The sequence below is a fragment of the Clarias gariepinus genome, chromosome 24 (genome assembly GCF_024256425.1).
Source record: "Clarias gariepinus isolate MV-2021 ecotype Netherlands chromosome 24, CGAR_prim_01v2, whole genome shotgun sequence".
Lineage (NCBI taxonomy): Eukaryota > Metazoa > Chordata > Actinopteri > Siluriformes > Clariidae > Clarias > Clarias gariepinus.
Genome location: NC_071123.1, coordinates 16,986,611 through 17,002,344, shown reverse-complemented (window position 1 = coordinate 17,002,344; position 15,734 = coordinate 16,986,611). Strand labels below are relative to the sequence as shown.

The 15,734-nt window shown below is 36.9% G+C and overlaps 1 protein-coding gene across 1 annotated transcript; it reads left to right on the top strand.

Moving 5' to 3' along the window:
• Positions 1–7,657: 7,657 nt before the first annotated feature.
• On the top strand, positions 7,658–14,613 carry nrgna (neurogranin (protein kinase C substrate, RC3) a). The gene is made up of 3 exons (XM_053485639.1): positions 7,658–7,783; positions 10,426–10,572; positions 14,108–14,613. The coding sequence occupies exons 1-3, from the start codon at positions 7,769–7,771 to the stop codon at positions 14,129–14,131; spliced, it is 186 nt and encodes a 61-aa protein (XP_053341614.1). The 5' UTR covers positions 7,658–7,768; the 3' UTR covers positions 14,132–14,613.
• Positions 14,614–15,734: the final 1,121 nt, after the last annotated feature.

The window sequence follows — 15,734 nt, the reverse complement described above, 5'->3', positions numbered from 1 at the left end:
TTGTTCAGAGTCTTCCACACCTCTGCCATCGGACAAACAAGAGCGCACAGGTATGTTTTTATGTATTCGTTTTTCTCATTCTTATAGCATTTGGACATAAAACAGTGTTCAATAAGATTTTTCTGGGTTTTTTTTCTGTATGGAAAAAAATAGAGATTGATTTTAATATAGTTTATTTATAAAACTGAGCTTTATAGTTATTAAACAGCCTTAAGTCCTTGATAATGACTTGATAATTTTAAATTCTTTAAAAAAAAAAGGCCACTGAGGAAAAAGGAGGCTGCGCAGTATGGAAGGAATAATAATTGTACTAAACATTTATTTGGTGTATAGAATGGCGCATGAGTAAATTCTTGATTATGAGAAATGTAATCTTGTCCGTTAATATCCTAATCCAGTCCACCAAAGAGTATAACAGTGAACACATACCTACTGTAGTGTATATTTACTAAAATTATGTCAACATTGGATTGTTATAATAAAATTATTTCTCTACCAAAGACCACTATGTTAATGAAATGCATTAATGTGCAAATTGAAATGTAAATGTGATTTTTACTTTTTTTTTTTTTTTTTGGTTATTTTTCATGAGGCTATGCTCAAGAACATCTCCTTCTTCTTGGATGCAGTCTCGTTGTGTCTATATTGGGCTGCTGAGAGGACAAAACACTTCCCAACATAAATGAAGCTTAATTAAACTTAAACAAAAGCACTTTCTGACTTCTTGCAATACTAGGTAACTTATTTTGGTATATATTCATAAAGTACAGTAAATGTCTTTCACAAGTCACTGTACTGATGAACTGTGAACACTAGGTGGTAGCAAATCTATTATTTATGTATGGTGTGTTTTATAGCAAGTAGTAGTGTAGTAGAAGTAGTATCAGTAATATTAATGATAGTATATAACAATAAAAATCATGCTAATGGTAAGTTGTGTATTATCTGTATGTTTTAATATAATTTACTTTTATCTGAGGGCATGTTTTAAAATCTTGGTGGAAACCAGATGTTCGTCCGCACAATAAACATCATCTTTTTTTTTTTACATAAAACCATAAAAAGCTGAAATGTTTCCTTTTTTTTTTGGTTAAAGTTGAGCTGAGCATTAATTAACAGAATTCATGATTATGTCAGTGGAATTTTCTCACAAGGGTAAGAAAATAAATGTATTTATAATAAATTTATTATAATTATAGTAAAACATCTGACCTTGAAGAGATGTTTAACTGTTCACTATAAAATATGTTTGTTTGTTGTTGTTGTTGTTGTTTTAGTTTTGTTTTTTTAAGAATTTAAATATGAATATTAATATTTTACATATTTTGTTTTGCTGTTGTTGTACTTTGTTTTTGCTGCTGAAAGCAAAAAAAAAATTCTTTATTAAAGGAAAATAAGACATAACATAAAAGCGGCCTATTTTGCAAACTTTTAATCATTTTTAGATTTTGTGTGTGCTTGTGTGTGTGTGTGTGAGAGAGAGAGAGAGAGAGAGAGAGAAAGAGAGAGAGAGATGTAAAAAACAAAAAAAATTGGCTGTGGTTTAAACAAGTCATTTGGAGTTACCCCTACCCCTACTTGTTGCTCAGCTCCACCCAGCTCTGCAGTTCTCTGGTGGGCGTGGCTTGGCAGGAGCTCATTTACATAGACATTGAAGCGGTATATTCAGACGAGGATATGACTTGATATAAATTTTATACTTAGGGTTACAGTCTAGTATATGTATTATATTGCGGAATTACATGAAGGCACAAGTGAATCAAAAACCAAATATTTGTGTGTGGATAGATAGAAAAATAGAAAGAACTATCCTAGCAGTTGCCATAATGGAAACAAAACCATTAATGCACAGCACATACAGTGTAGTGCAAGCCGTGATAGGAGGTGTAAGGTTATCACAGCTTAAATGCTTCATCCTGTTCCACCTCAGCCCACACACACAGACCTTAGGGATTACTGACCTATCAACAAAGCCTCTGGAACAGAAAAGCTATAGAAACAAGAATGTATCCTGGATATCTGTCCTTTGTTCCACTAATGATCTTCCATTCCCCGCTATTTGCCTTGTGTGAGTGCTACACATCATGTGAGAAAAAAATGAAGGGAGAAGAAATAGTAGAGTAACAAAGTTGCATAATGAAAAGTGATATAATAAAAATTTATAAAGTACCAAATGCATCGAAAGTATTCAAATGATACTATATTCTTTATATATTCACTTATATTATGTACTGTATCTGTAGACTGTGTGAAATGTTGGAATTCTTGTTTGTTCACAAAAAGATAATTTTGTCATGACATGAAAAATAGCACAATGCAGCATTATAGAACAATATTTTATTCAAAAGCCTTCTTCTCAAGTGAAACACTTGCAAAGATGTGTGTGGGAGTCACCCAAGGATACAGTTCTAGTCTACAAAGGATGCACTCGAGTATCTGTCATCACACCCCCGCTGAATAAGATGACCAAGGAAAATTTTAGCTTCCTCCACAGTCCTCCTTCTCAACTCTCACAACCTATGACTGCCGTTCAGAATTTCATTTGTGACCCTCATTAAAATATTTCTCCAAAAAAAAAAAAAAAAACACATGCCGAATTTAAATTTATTATTAAGGCCGCCAAATAGAACAAAAACCCTTTATTAACCATTTCAGTTTTAGGGTCATCTGTATGTCTAAAACAGATTTCTGTTGTTCTGAGGAACTGGTAGAGTATAATGAGAAGACATGTCTTTTTAATTTTTTAAAAAACGTTTGAACTCCCATTATTTGGTAACATATTTCTGACAATAAAAGCTTGTCTTATTAACTTTAAAAAAAAATAAAAATAAAGTAATTTTGGATGTCCCACAACAATGAACTGTGATTCCACATGGATAAAAGTATGATGTATGCCTAAATATATGAACATGTGTTTTAGTTCTGCCTTGAAAAACAGACATGGTTGTTGTTGGTCTTTCGGCTGTTCCTGTCGAGGGGTCGCCACAGCAGACCATCCAATTCGCACAACAACTTGGCACAAGTTTTACGCTGGATGCCCTTCCTAACACAATCCTCCCATTTTATCCGGACTTGGGACCGGCACAGCATCCAGTGGTTGGTGTTTGGGCGCTGGCTGGCAATCAGACTAAGGCCTTCCACAAACCCAACGTTTAGACTAGCCATTAAGAAACTTGTTATCAATTATGAGGTCATGGAGTATGGGGACTTTAGAAACTTTGTACTGAAAATATCTGTTAACATTTCTGTTAACTATCAACAGATAGGTAAGGGTTAGATAAGAGATAAGTTCAGTCTGTCTTAAATCAATATTGAGGTGCATATAAGTACATCACAATGGGTTTTGGTCGGTATAAGATTTCCTGCTCTGCACACCAACCATTTATTTTGTCTGTCACCCTGAATGCAAATAGCAATAGCAGTAAAAAAAAATAAATAAAAAAACTCAAAATGAACTTCTCCTCTACAGCAGAGGTAAGTTTTGGTCTTTCCTGGGATGGTCTTCATGGGTTTTGCAAATGCATTTGACAATACTGTTCTTGGAAGGACTGTTCCAGAACAGCTGACCTTTATATGTCTTAAAATAACAACTGTTGTTATTGCTGTTGTTGTTGTTGTTGCTTCATTACCTAATTATGCAACAACAATATATGTGTTTTTTCATAGGTTTAAAATCTCCAGTATTTATCTAGAACATAGGAAATAAATGATTAAATAGATAAATAAACATTGAATTAGAAAGTGTATCCAAACTTTTGACTGGTACTGTATGTTTCAGCAGAACTTTGGAATGCATTTTGGCACATACCAATGCTTGTGGAATTTGGCGCCGATTACTCGTTCGCATTCCAGTTTGCAGATCAGAAACATTTATTATTAATAACCAAGCTTTTTGGGTAATGTACATGTCACCCCAATTTTGATTTAAGACGCACTTGAAAAAAAGTTCTATCTGTGTTCACCGGCAACGTTATATACAAAATATACATAATAACATATATAAATATGTTATCTATGTATAAGTCTCACTCACTCATTCATCGTCTATACCGCTCTATACTGTACAGGGTCGCGGGGGGAGTGGAAGCCTATCCCAGGAGACTTGAATATGAGCCGGGATACACCCTGTATGGACACAAAAAGCGAACATGAAATACTGCATAAAAGAAATCTGCCACAAAGATGTTTGGCAAGTTTACACAGATGCTGCAATGAGTTGTTCAAAGTGTTTTGAGTAGCACATGCTTTTAAGAGTGGAAGAACATCACTGGATGCCACGAAAGATCAGGAAGATCTTCAACTAACTCTACCCCTGAAAATGTTTAAACCATTCCAAACTTGTGCATGATCATTGTCTGAAAAAATTTCCACATTGCTGGCATTGTCGGTGTGTCATACAAAACAGGATTGGGTAATTCTCACATTTGTTTCAAACATTTGCTGTGTTGCTGCCCCCAGAGACGACCCAGAGACGAGGCAACAGTAAAAGAGCTTATTATCTCCTCGACTGAAAAAGGCAAAGCAGTTCGACTAAGTGCATGCTCTTCGCCTTTTTTCGACATTTGCGGCATTGTGCATCAAAAACTTATCCCTGGGGGCCAGATTGTCATTAGTGGCGTCAATCTACTGCCAGGTTTTAAGGTGTCTGATGAAGGGTGTACAGCGAAAGTGATCGGATCTGTGGCATGCAAATCTCAAAAATTTTTGATACCAACAGTAAAGCATCATGAGACCATTCATGTGTGGGGATGCTTCCCAGCCAAGGAAGTGGGCTCACTGACAATTTTGCCTAAGAACACAGCCATAAATAAACAATGGTACAAAAACATTCTCCTATTGTAACTTCTCCCAACCATCCAAGAACAGTTTAGTGACAAACAATGCCTTTTCCAGCCTAATAGAGCACCGTGACATAAGGCAAAAGTGATAACTAAGTGGCTCAGTGAACAAAGCATCAAAATATTGGGTCCATGGCCAGGAAACTCCCTAGACCTTAATCCCATTCAGAACTTGTGGTCAATTCTCAAAAGGTCAGTGGACAATCAAAAATTTCACAAATTCTGACAAACTCCAAGCCATGCCATTAGTCAGGTGTGGCTTAGAAGTTGATTGACAGCATGTCAGGGCGAATTGCAGAGGTCCTAAAAAAGTATTTATTTATTCAAGGCAATTATTAGACTAACATCATTAAACGGTGTAGTTCTAATCTTGTGATATGACTAAATGGTGTAGCATAACTAACCAGTGTAACATTACAAAACATATCGCATTGCTAATCAGTGTAAAATTAATAAGTAGGGTCACATATTCCAGTAGCAGTAAAATGTACATGTTTTAAAAGTTAATGATAACTTTGGTTCTACATGACATATCAGAAAACCCAAATGCACAATTTGATGTCTAAAACATCCTCTGTCCACACACATGGACAGGACTTTCTGAATAAGCGTTGCTGTGTTTTTTGTGTGAGTTCTATTAATCTTCCTATGTTTTATAAGAAGGAGCAGTTTACCGTGCAAAACTGTGTCTCTGCAGAGCACCATGCAATTGCTTAATAAGTAGTAGACATTACACCTGTATCTTGTATCTGTTTATTCTGCTAGCACAAGAGTGGTTTACTGTCTGCATTGTTCTCCCTGACAGATTTTCTAAAAGTAAAATACACTTTGGTGGTCATCAATATACCAAATGCAAATGAACTTACTGTAAACACATCTCCTGTTATACTGAACTTCCAGCCTCCCAACACACAGTATGACTTCAGATCAATCCCTGTTATCCTTTATCACCCAAATGAGGATGGGTTCCCTGTTAAGTCTGGTTCCTCTTAAGGTTTCTACTTATTGCCATCACAGGTAGTTTTGCCTTGCCACCCTCGCCGTCGTCCTCGGCTTGCTTATCAGGGACAAACTTATAATTTTGATTCATACACATTCACAATTCATACAAACTTCAATTTTGATTGTGTAAAACTGCTTTGAATTAAAAAATGCGAATACTGATTCTTTGCATAAACTTCATTTAATTGTCAATAAAAACCTTTGACACTTGGCTTGTAAAAATGCTTGTAACTAAACTTCAGTACCATAGTAACATCTGACAAAAATATCTAAAAATACTAAGCAGGTAGCAGACTTTAATATACTCAGCAAAAAAAGAAACATCCCATTTTCAGGACTGTGTATTTCAACAATACGTAATGTTGTAAAAGTCCAAATAACTTTACAGATCTTCATTGTAAAGGGTTTAAACAATGTTGTCCATGCATTTTCAATTAACCATAATCAATTAATTAACATGCACCTGTGGAATAGTTGTTAAGACATTAACAGCTTACAGAAAGTAGGCATTTAAGGTCACAGTTCTAAAAACGCAGGACACTAAAGAGACTTGTCTACCGACTGTGAAAAACACCCAAAGAAAGATGCCCAGGGTCCCTGCTCATCTGCATGAATGTGCATTAGGCATGCTGCAGGGATGCATGAGGACTGCTGATGTGGCTAGGGCAATAAATCGCCATGTCCGCACTGTGAGACGCCTAAGACGGCGCTACAGGGAGACAGGAAGGACAGCTGATCATCCTCGCAGTGGAAGACCACGTGTAACAACACCTGCACAGGATGGGTACATCCGAATATCACACCTGCGTGACAGGTACAGGATGGCCACAACAACTGCCCGAGTCACACCAGGAACACACAATCCCTCCATCAGTGCTCAGACTGTCCGCAATAGGCAGTCCATGAGGAGGAGATGCACTTCAGTACCTCAAGCAGATGGTGGCCACACCAGATACTGACTGGTACTTTTGATTTTGAGCCTCCCTTCATTCAGGGACACATTGGGAAACATTCTTAGTTTATGTCTTATGGTGTTGACTCTTTTAGTGTTCACACAAATCTTTAAGTTAAGTTTACTGAAAGTAAAAACAGGTGAAAGTCAGAGGACGTTTCTTTATTTGCTGAGTATATGTGTCATTCTCAAAACTTTCGGCCATGACTGTATATGTGACAAATAAGACACTTAACTAAATGAAAGAACACGTTTTTTACCATCTTCATGGAAATATTTAGTTTCAGAGCAGTTGTTCCAAGAAGTTGTTTTAAGAATGAGTTTATCAGAGGGACAACCCACGTTAGATGTTTTGGAGATAAAGTTAGAGAGGCCAGATTGAGGTGGTTTGGGCATGTTCAGAGGAGAGATGGTGAATATATCGGTAGAAGGATGCTGAGGTTGGAACTGCCAGGCAGGAGGTCTAGAGGAAGACCAAAGAGGAGATTTATGGATGCAGTAAGAGAGGACATGAAGTTAGTTGGTGTGAGAGAAGAGGATGCAGAGGATAGGGTTAGATGGAGGCAGATGATTCGCTGTGGCGACCCCTGAAAGGGAACAGCCGAAAGACAAAGAAGAAGAAGAGCAGTTGTTCCAAACACATTTTCAACACAATTAATTCAGTTGTTGGGAGTTCTGTATTTCACCTTCCTTACTGTAACTGTAATGGGAAGACATGTGGGAAGACACTAACATCCTCTTGAAGACGGTGAATCGTTTCTACGTGAGCTGACGCCGAAGCCGATTGGCTGATCAGGCGGCATCTGGTCCACGCGCGGCGTCCGATTGGTCGGCGAGGATGCGCGCGCGGAGGTGGGATGGAGCGCGAGGCGCTATAGATCAGAGAGGAAGCGCGCTCACAGCAGGCTTCGGAGAGACACGCTTACCTGTGCGCGCGCCAGTTTATTATTCCTGACGCTTATAAGTTTATATCGCCATGGACTGTCGGAAAGTAAGTAAAGATCTTTATTATGGGGATAGTCTTTGTTATTCTAAGTTTGAATAATTTGCCTAAATAATAAAAAAATATTTAAAGTTTATTTATTTATTTATTTATTATTTATTTATTTTGTTAATTATCATTATCCTTATCATTAATCATTATTTATGATTGTTAATGTTCCTGAATAATACCTGATTCATGCAAATGTTGAATGCTTATATAAGAATCAGCTGCTGAATTTTTGAAGGATCTGGATTATTCTCTTGACTGTGACTTTAATTATAGTAAGTGTGTGTGTGTGTGTATACATATATATATATATATAACAACATCTCAGAGACTTTCTGCATCTTTGACATTATTTCTCATAGACTAGATTATGTGTGTTATATGTAACAGGAGACCTACAGGAAGCGTGTGATCAAATGTAAGCTTGGGTATGCAAAAAATGAGTATGCAAAAAAACGTCTGGCTTGGAGATACATTATGAATCCGAGAAGTTCAATTCAGCATGCAAAGATAAGATTCAGCATACAATGAGCAATATCATAAATCAGTTTTTCTTTTTCTTTTTTCTTCATCATCCTTGAGTTTAGATCACAGTTTGCAGTTTATGTGGGCGTTTTAAAGAGCCATGGCTTCAACACATCATTTACACAGCATAACGTTACACACACACACACACACACACACACACTTACACAGTGTTGGTCAGTATAAGATCTCATGTCTCACATCATGCAGGTTTTTATGAATTCTTGATTCATTTAGAAACAAGGTGCAATTTTGTTAACATACTTGTATGTTAAAGTGTTTAATCGAGTGATAACCTGATTTAAAATTCTGTAGAATTAGACTGGGGTGGGCGATATGACGATAAAATATCGTATCACGATATCATAAATATCGTTTCACGATTCTCAAAGGCATTTGTACGATATATGATCAAAACAGCGCAGACTGTTCCCAATAAATGACCGTATGTTTACCACAGCACTATTAAATACTAGATTCCGATTGGTTGGAAAACCCTTGATTAATTTTCTACAAAAGAGGCTCAAACAGTACTTCCAGCTTTAATTCTAATCATCAAGTTTAAAAAAACGCCCTCACTCTACAAACATAATAATTGTTTTGCATTATTTGCTTCTAATAACAAACTGATTTTTGTATTGTTATTTAACAAAGAAAAAATGATCAGGTATCATAGTACTTTAAAATTATGTTAGAAATGAGACATTATTTTAAATATCTATGTTCAGAGTCTAAGCTTTTTTGTTTAATTAGGATTTGCATCTGTAATGTGTGAGTGAGTGTGTGTGTGTGTGTGTGTGTGTGAGTTGAATAGAAGGATGAGTAGGTCTGCTACGCAAGCAGTAATTAAACAGTCGCTCGGGGTGCTGAGGCCTGATGAAAATTGCACTTTTCAGCTGTTGTCTTATTATCTGTCACAATGTTTGCAGGAAACAGCGTTCAACATCTTTGCAATTTCTGATACAGATTTCTATAGTCAAAGCCCGTCGGCTGAAAGAGTCAGCTACAGTACACGAGCGAGCGGTGAAGGACATTGCGTAAGCGTAGGTTCTGACTGGAGGGCTGCGAACTTTCTGGAAGCATCAACACTAACTGTATTATTTGAGCAGAATCCAAAGATCAAGCTTGTGAACGATGAGACAGATGGCCATTTGCATGTTCCAAACTGCAGCAACACGCACTCGCGAGAGCACTTTTACGCAAGATGTTTCTGTGTAACTTGGGCTCAGTAGCTATGCATGTTCCATATCTAATTCTGTTATGAATAAGCAACATAAATATGCCAAGGTGTATCCAAGTATAAAGTTTAAAGGAAATGTGTAAAGTCTTGTGCAGTATCTTAGCTTTGGCTTCACTGAGCAGGAAGAAGAAGAGGCCATCCCATGAGGCCTCATTTGTCGTGCAATAGATCGCATGTTTACACTTCCCGAAGGAATATCGCGCTTCCTTTTCCGCTCGACACGGTTCCTTCGAAGGTTCTTGCTGAAGCTTAGGATCCTCAAAGCATCAGCCTCTACAGACCAGTAAACCCCAGCAGGCAACCTAAATTAGATGCGATGTCGGAAACTCTGGCCTCATTGGGCAGAGATGACAAGCACTAGCCATACGGGAACGATAAAAAAAAGTGCTCAGAGGAACCCACAGGGAAGGAAGCATGTCTTCATCTACTGCCTGGTTCATTAGAGATAAAGCAAAAGGGAATTAGTGAAATTTCATGGTCTGAGGATACGCCACGCTGATTAGTTGGTTGTGCTATAATGACAATAAGTTATGTCAACTGGTTGTAACTTGATATAATGAGTCTATGAAGGGGGTTGCACAAATATTTTCAGGAATTTTGGGGTATAAACCTATAGTAGGCATAGAGCCACCTGTTCAAATGAGGTTAAGATTCTCATCCCACTTGTTGAATTTGTGCCTAAAAACTGAAAGAAATTAGAAAATTTGGCAGAAGGAATGGTAAAACGATATTTTTTATGCTTTACACTTTAGACTTTATGAATGTATAAAATATTGGTCACACTCTTACGAAGTGCTGCTTGCAAATATTCCTAAATCAATTATTTAATTTGCTCATAAACAACATGGCGGCTCTCACACTGTTACCTGCCCTCTAGGAGGGCTGCGGTCAGCCACAAGACGAGGACATCATGGATATCCCTCTGGATGACCCTGCTGCTAACAAGGCTGCCACTAAGATCCAGGCCGGCTTCCGGGGACACATGACTAGGAAGAAGATGAAGGATGACAAACCAAGAGAAGAGGTAAGCGAAGTTTGAGATGCTTGAAAAACAACATTCAATCCAAAACAAGGTTGTGTTCACACTTTTTGAGCTCACAAACAAGAAAGTTTATTTCCTCAGGGGTTTATTACGTAGGGATTTCTCACACCTCTGCATCGGTTGGTGTTTTTTAATGGGACTGTACATGGATAATTGGAGGTTTATCAGTTGCTGTTTGAGCTGACTTTGTCAAAGTGAGATCCTACCAAGAACTGTATGCTCCATGTTCTAGTGGGAATCAGGTGTTTCAGAGTCAATAAGCAATAGACACCTGATTCCCACTAGAACATACAGTAGATGTTTTTGAACAACACCAGACATCCTTGGTAGGATCTCATTTTGAGGAAGTCTCCAAAGTCCATGGTACTCATGTTTTTGACTTGACTTACTGATTAGAGTACAATAAAGAGATTTTTTTTTAAAAGGTACATAGTTTAATATAATGTCACAGAGTATGACATTCCCAATCAGTGAAACTAGAAACTAGTCAATCGACTGTAACATCACTTATCAGACTAACATCATTAATCAGTGTAGTGTTACTGATCTTATAATATGACTCAAAAGTGATAAATCATATTATAAGTGTAGTAACTCAACATTACTAACCAGTATGACGTTACAAACGTCACATTTCTAATCAGTGTAATTTTACTAAATAGGGTCAAATATTTCAGTATTAGTCAAATTTACACATTTTAAAAGGTTTTATGTACATGACATATCTGGTACCCCCAAATGCCCAGTTTGATGTCTGAAGCTTCCTCCATCCACAGACATGGACAGGACTTTCAGCTTTTTTTTTTTCATTTTCACACCATTGCTATGTTGCCTCACTGATCCCTGTTGCTTGAGTTTTATTAATTTTAATGTATTTTATAAGGAAGAGCCATTCACCGTGCAAAACTGTGCACAGAGCATGTGTATCCTTTATTATCCTTTTTACCATTTGCAATTGATTAATTATTAGCAGACATTATACCAATCATTCTCTCAGACAGATTTTTAAAAAGGAAAATATACTTGGGCACCTGTCAGTATACCTGAGTCCATGTGTAGGGATGCTTCTCAGCCCTATGGAGTGGGCTCACTTCCAGTTTTGCCTAAAAACATAGCCATAAATAAAGAATGATGCAAAACCATCCTTAGGGAAAGATTTCTGCCAACCATCCAGTCAGCTCCAGTTTTGGTGACAAACAATGCCTTTTCCAGCGTTAATGGAACACCTTGCCATAAGGCTAGTGGCTTGGGGAACAAAACATTTGGATTTTCGGTCCAGGGTTGAGAACTTGTGGTCAATTCTCCAGAGGCATGTGGACAAATAAAAAAAAACACACAAGCATTGATTATGCAAGAACGGGCTGGTATCAATCAGGTCCCAAAATGTTTTTGTCCCAAGAAACCTAGTTACAGTACCACTTTTGCCTTACGCCAAGGTGCTCCTGGCATGTTGATTGACAGCATGCCAGAGTGAATTCCAGAGGTCTTACAAAAAGAAGGGTCAACACTGCAAATAATGCAGCAACTATTTGCATAAACTTAATGTAATTGTCAATAAAACCCTTTGACACTCATGAAATGCAAATTCAGTATACTGACAAAAACATCTTAAAACACTGAAGCAGCAGGCTTTGTGAAAATGACAATTTTTGTCATTCTCAAAACTTTTGGCCACGGCTGTATGAGTGGAAAACACTGACAGTGTAAAATGTATAATTAGTGTAAAATTAATAATTAGTGTAACACTGATAATCAGTGTAGTATTTCTAGTCAGTGTAACATTGTTCAGTTCAGTGTATGACTCCTTGTAATTGAAAAATTCAAATTCAAATTTTTATTTGTCACATACAGTACAGAGCCATACACATTATGATATACAGTGAAATGCTATATATAGGTGCCATATGTCTCAAAATATTTATAAAAATCATTTAGTTACCTGTATATATTAGAATTGTAACATTTTGTGGCGTTTGAATTGTAGGATTGCAGTGTAGGCACATTTGGTGTCTGTCGCTTTAAGGGCTTCACAAGTTCAATATGCAAAGAAAAGGGGATGTAGATTATGTGTTTCTGCTAATGAGGAGTTGGGAGCTTCATGGTTATTCTGACCCTGTCATTCTGTAGGAAAATGCATGTGTCGTGGATTCATTTTGTGTGAATAGTTGAAAGAATGACAACAAATAAAGGACGATTCTTGGACACTATTACACAGACTGGCTGCACCACTCTGAAACCAGCCACAGGATTTGCAACATATTTGACTCAGTTTAAAAGCATCCTTATGCTGTTAATCAGTGTAGTGTCACTCATCAGTGTAACATTGATACTCAATGTAACATTTCTAATTTGCATAACACCACTACTTGGTGTAACATTTCTGATCAGTGTAACATTAGTTATCAGTGTGACATCACTTATCAGTGTAACATTAGTAATTTGTGTAACATTAGTCACGGGTGTAATATCACTAATATGATTAGTGTAACATTAGTAATCGTGTAACATCAATAATCAGTATAATATAACATTCACTTATCAGTGTGACATCAGTAGACAGTGTAACATAATTAATTAGTGTAACAGTAGTAATCAGTATAAAGTCACTAATCAGTTTAACATCACTAATCAGTGTAACATTAGTAATCAGTGTAACATCACTTTTGTGATTTAATCTACTGAACATCAGTCATAACAGGTACAGTACATGATGAGAGGAGCTCTTAGGCACACATAAAGCCTGCAAATAAACGCTTTCATAATAGCATTCTGGTGCTTAGCAAAAAAATAAATAAAAATGACAAGAATTAAAATATACAGTATATATGGATAGCATTAAGCCGTATATATTTTAATGGGGAAAACAACAGACCCATTCTTTTTATTTTCTTAATTAGATTTTAATGTCTTGAAGCTACGATGTAATAATTACATATCGAAGAGAAGGGTATGGATTTTAGTCTGTACCTAAACGAAAGAATTCATTGTAGGCAAAATATTGGATTATTCGTATAATAAAAACATCCTCAAGTTTGCTTGTGTGACTAATTTCTACCTGATATGTAATAGGGCAGCGTTGCAAACCCAGCTCCACAGAGCATGTTGTGTCTGGGATTTATCTTCTCCCCATAGACCTCCTTGTGGCTGAAACGGTTTCCTAGCAATACTGCTTTAATTACTTGTTGCTAGGCGATAATACAGATGGCATGGGAGTATAGATCACAGGAGTGTCCATGCTCTCGTTTGTTTTATTTATGCACAGGAAGTGCTTAAAATGTTTAATTCAACATTTCTAGGTTTAAATTTAAGCAAATGTCTCATATTGACCAACTCCTTTGTACTGGTTTCTTACACAGTCTATATAACATTCCTAACCCACTTATGCTTAAATGTATCTCTATCCCTGTATAGTGTGAGTTTTTATTAAGGTTTGAAGTTGTTGTTGTTGTTTTTTTTGTTCTACACTGCATGAAATTGTATACGCAGCCCCAAGCTGACGGTGTCGTCTCTGTTCCAGAAACAAAGGGATAAGAAGAAGTAGCGTGAGAGGACCTCCACTGCCGCCCTGATGGTTTTCCACACACCACCGCAATAACCAGAGGTTGAAGAGAAACTTTTAATGTATAATATATATAAATACAAATTGTCAACTTAGAAACTAAGCCTGGATCAGTGACCTTTCACTCCTCCTCTGCTTCTACTAGAGTTTGGACAGTAGTCTGTCTCACACGATAGCCCCTCAGCATGTTTTATAGCTTCTGTGGAGAGTTAAAATTTTATTTTTAGTTTATATTGTGTTCCGTGTTTTACAGTTTGAGTTAAAGTACTCTGTCGCTTCTAATAAGAGAAGCAAAACAAAAAAAAGTGAACTGATTGTTATGTTTTTCTTTCGTTTTTGGTGCTCACCCCACCCTCTGCCTGTATTCTTACAATGTAGAAGTATGCATTTATTACATTACCTTTTCTAGTGTGGCTTTGTTTCTGATTGTTTAATAAAGCAAAAAAAAAAAGTTATTATTCAGATTCAGTGCTTTCAAATCGTTCATTCTCACATTGTTGCAACACTTTCGTAAACCTTAATTTAAACCCAAAGCTAAGAGTTTTTTTTTCTTTTCTTTTAATCACGGATTAAATATGGATTTGCTTTCCTGTCAGCTTTTGCGCTACAAATACCTTTTACACTACTTAAATTTTTGATAGAATTAAACCTGCCCATGTCTTTCCCTTAGTAGAACCGCATTAATATCCTCCTTCAAATGAACATCTGTCTTTGTAACAGTTTTTTCCCCTAATTGAGCAAATGGAGCATCCCCTTGCTACAATTACCTTGATTTTCCTCTTGAATCCCTGTCTTCTCGTCGTCCTCATTGTCTTGTGTTGTGCGTACGTCTGTGCATGTGTGCGTTTTAATTACAGTACACAAATCACAACGGACAGAGGAAAGTAGAGCATGTGGTAATTAACGCTTCTTGCTTTTCCCCTGGAAAGACTTTAAACACAACTGTTTGTTTTCTTCCTCGCCTGTCACTGGAAACCATCCAAGGCTAATATGCAATGCTGTCCGTTCACGAGTTCTTCCAGATATTAAAAAGATGACTAGGCGCAATTTACACTTTAAGTTCCTCTCTGGCTTTCATTGAATCCCATTGGCCATGTTAAGAGCCAACTTACAGTATAGTGTTTTTTGGATTTCATTTATTTTATATATAAGTCAGACAAGATAAAGAATTGCACTGAATTATTTGGAATTTGCACGATCAAGTTGCAGGGAAACGGAGGACAGATATGGAGGACAAAACTATTTCATGCAACATTCATGGACCTTCTTTTGCTTTGCATTATTTTAATAAGCTTATGCAATTTTACAACATCCAGAGTCACATTCAGTTCTCTCCTGGATTCTATGGTGGGCAAAAATGGTGTCTCGTGCTTCCTAAAGCACTCTTTCACAATTTAAGCCTGATAAATCCTGGTATTCTCAGTTGGAATATGCCTATGCTATTAGGGAAGAAAAAAAATCCATTAATTAAAAAAACCTGGTCATTCAGTATAACCTAGAGCTGACCAACAGAATCAACTCCAGATCATAACACACAGGCTTGTACGGTAAACACTAGGCATGATGGGTGCATCACTTACATTTC

What these genes read in the sequence shown, in the direction of transcription:
- nrgna (XM_053485639.1), top strand. An exon ending in ATGACAAACCAAGAGAAGAG is followed by an intron (nt 10,573 to 14,107) that starts GTAAGCGAAGTT and finishes TCTCTGTTCCAG; the next exon opens with AAACAAAGGGATAAGAAGAA.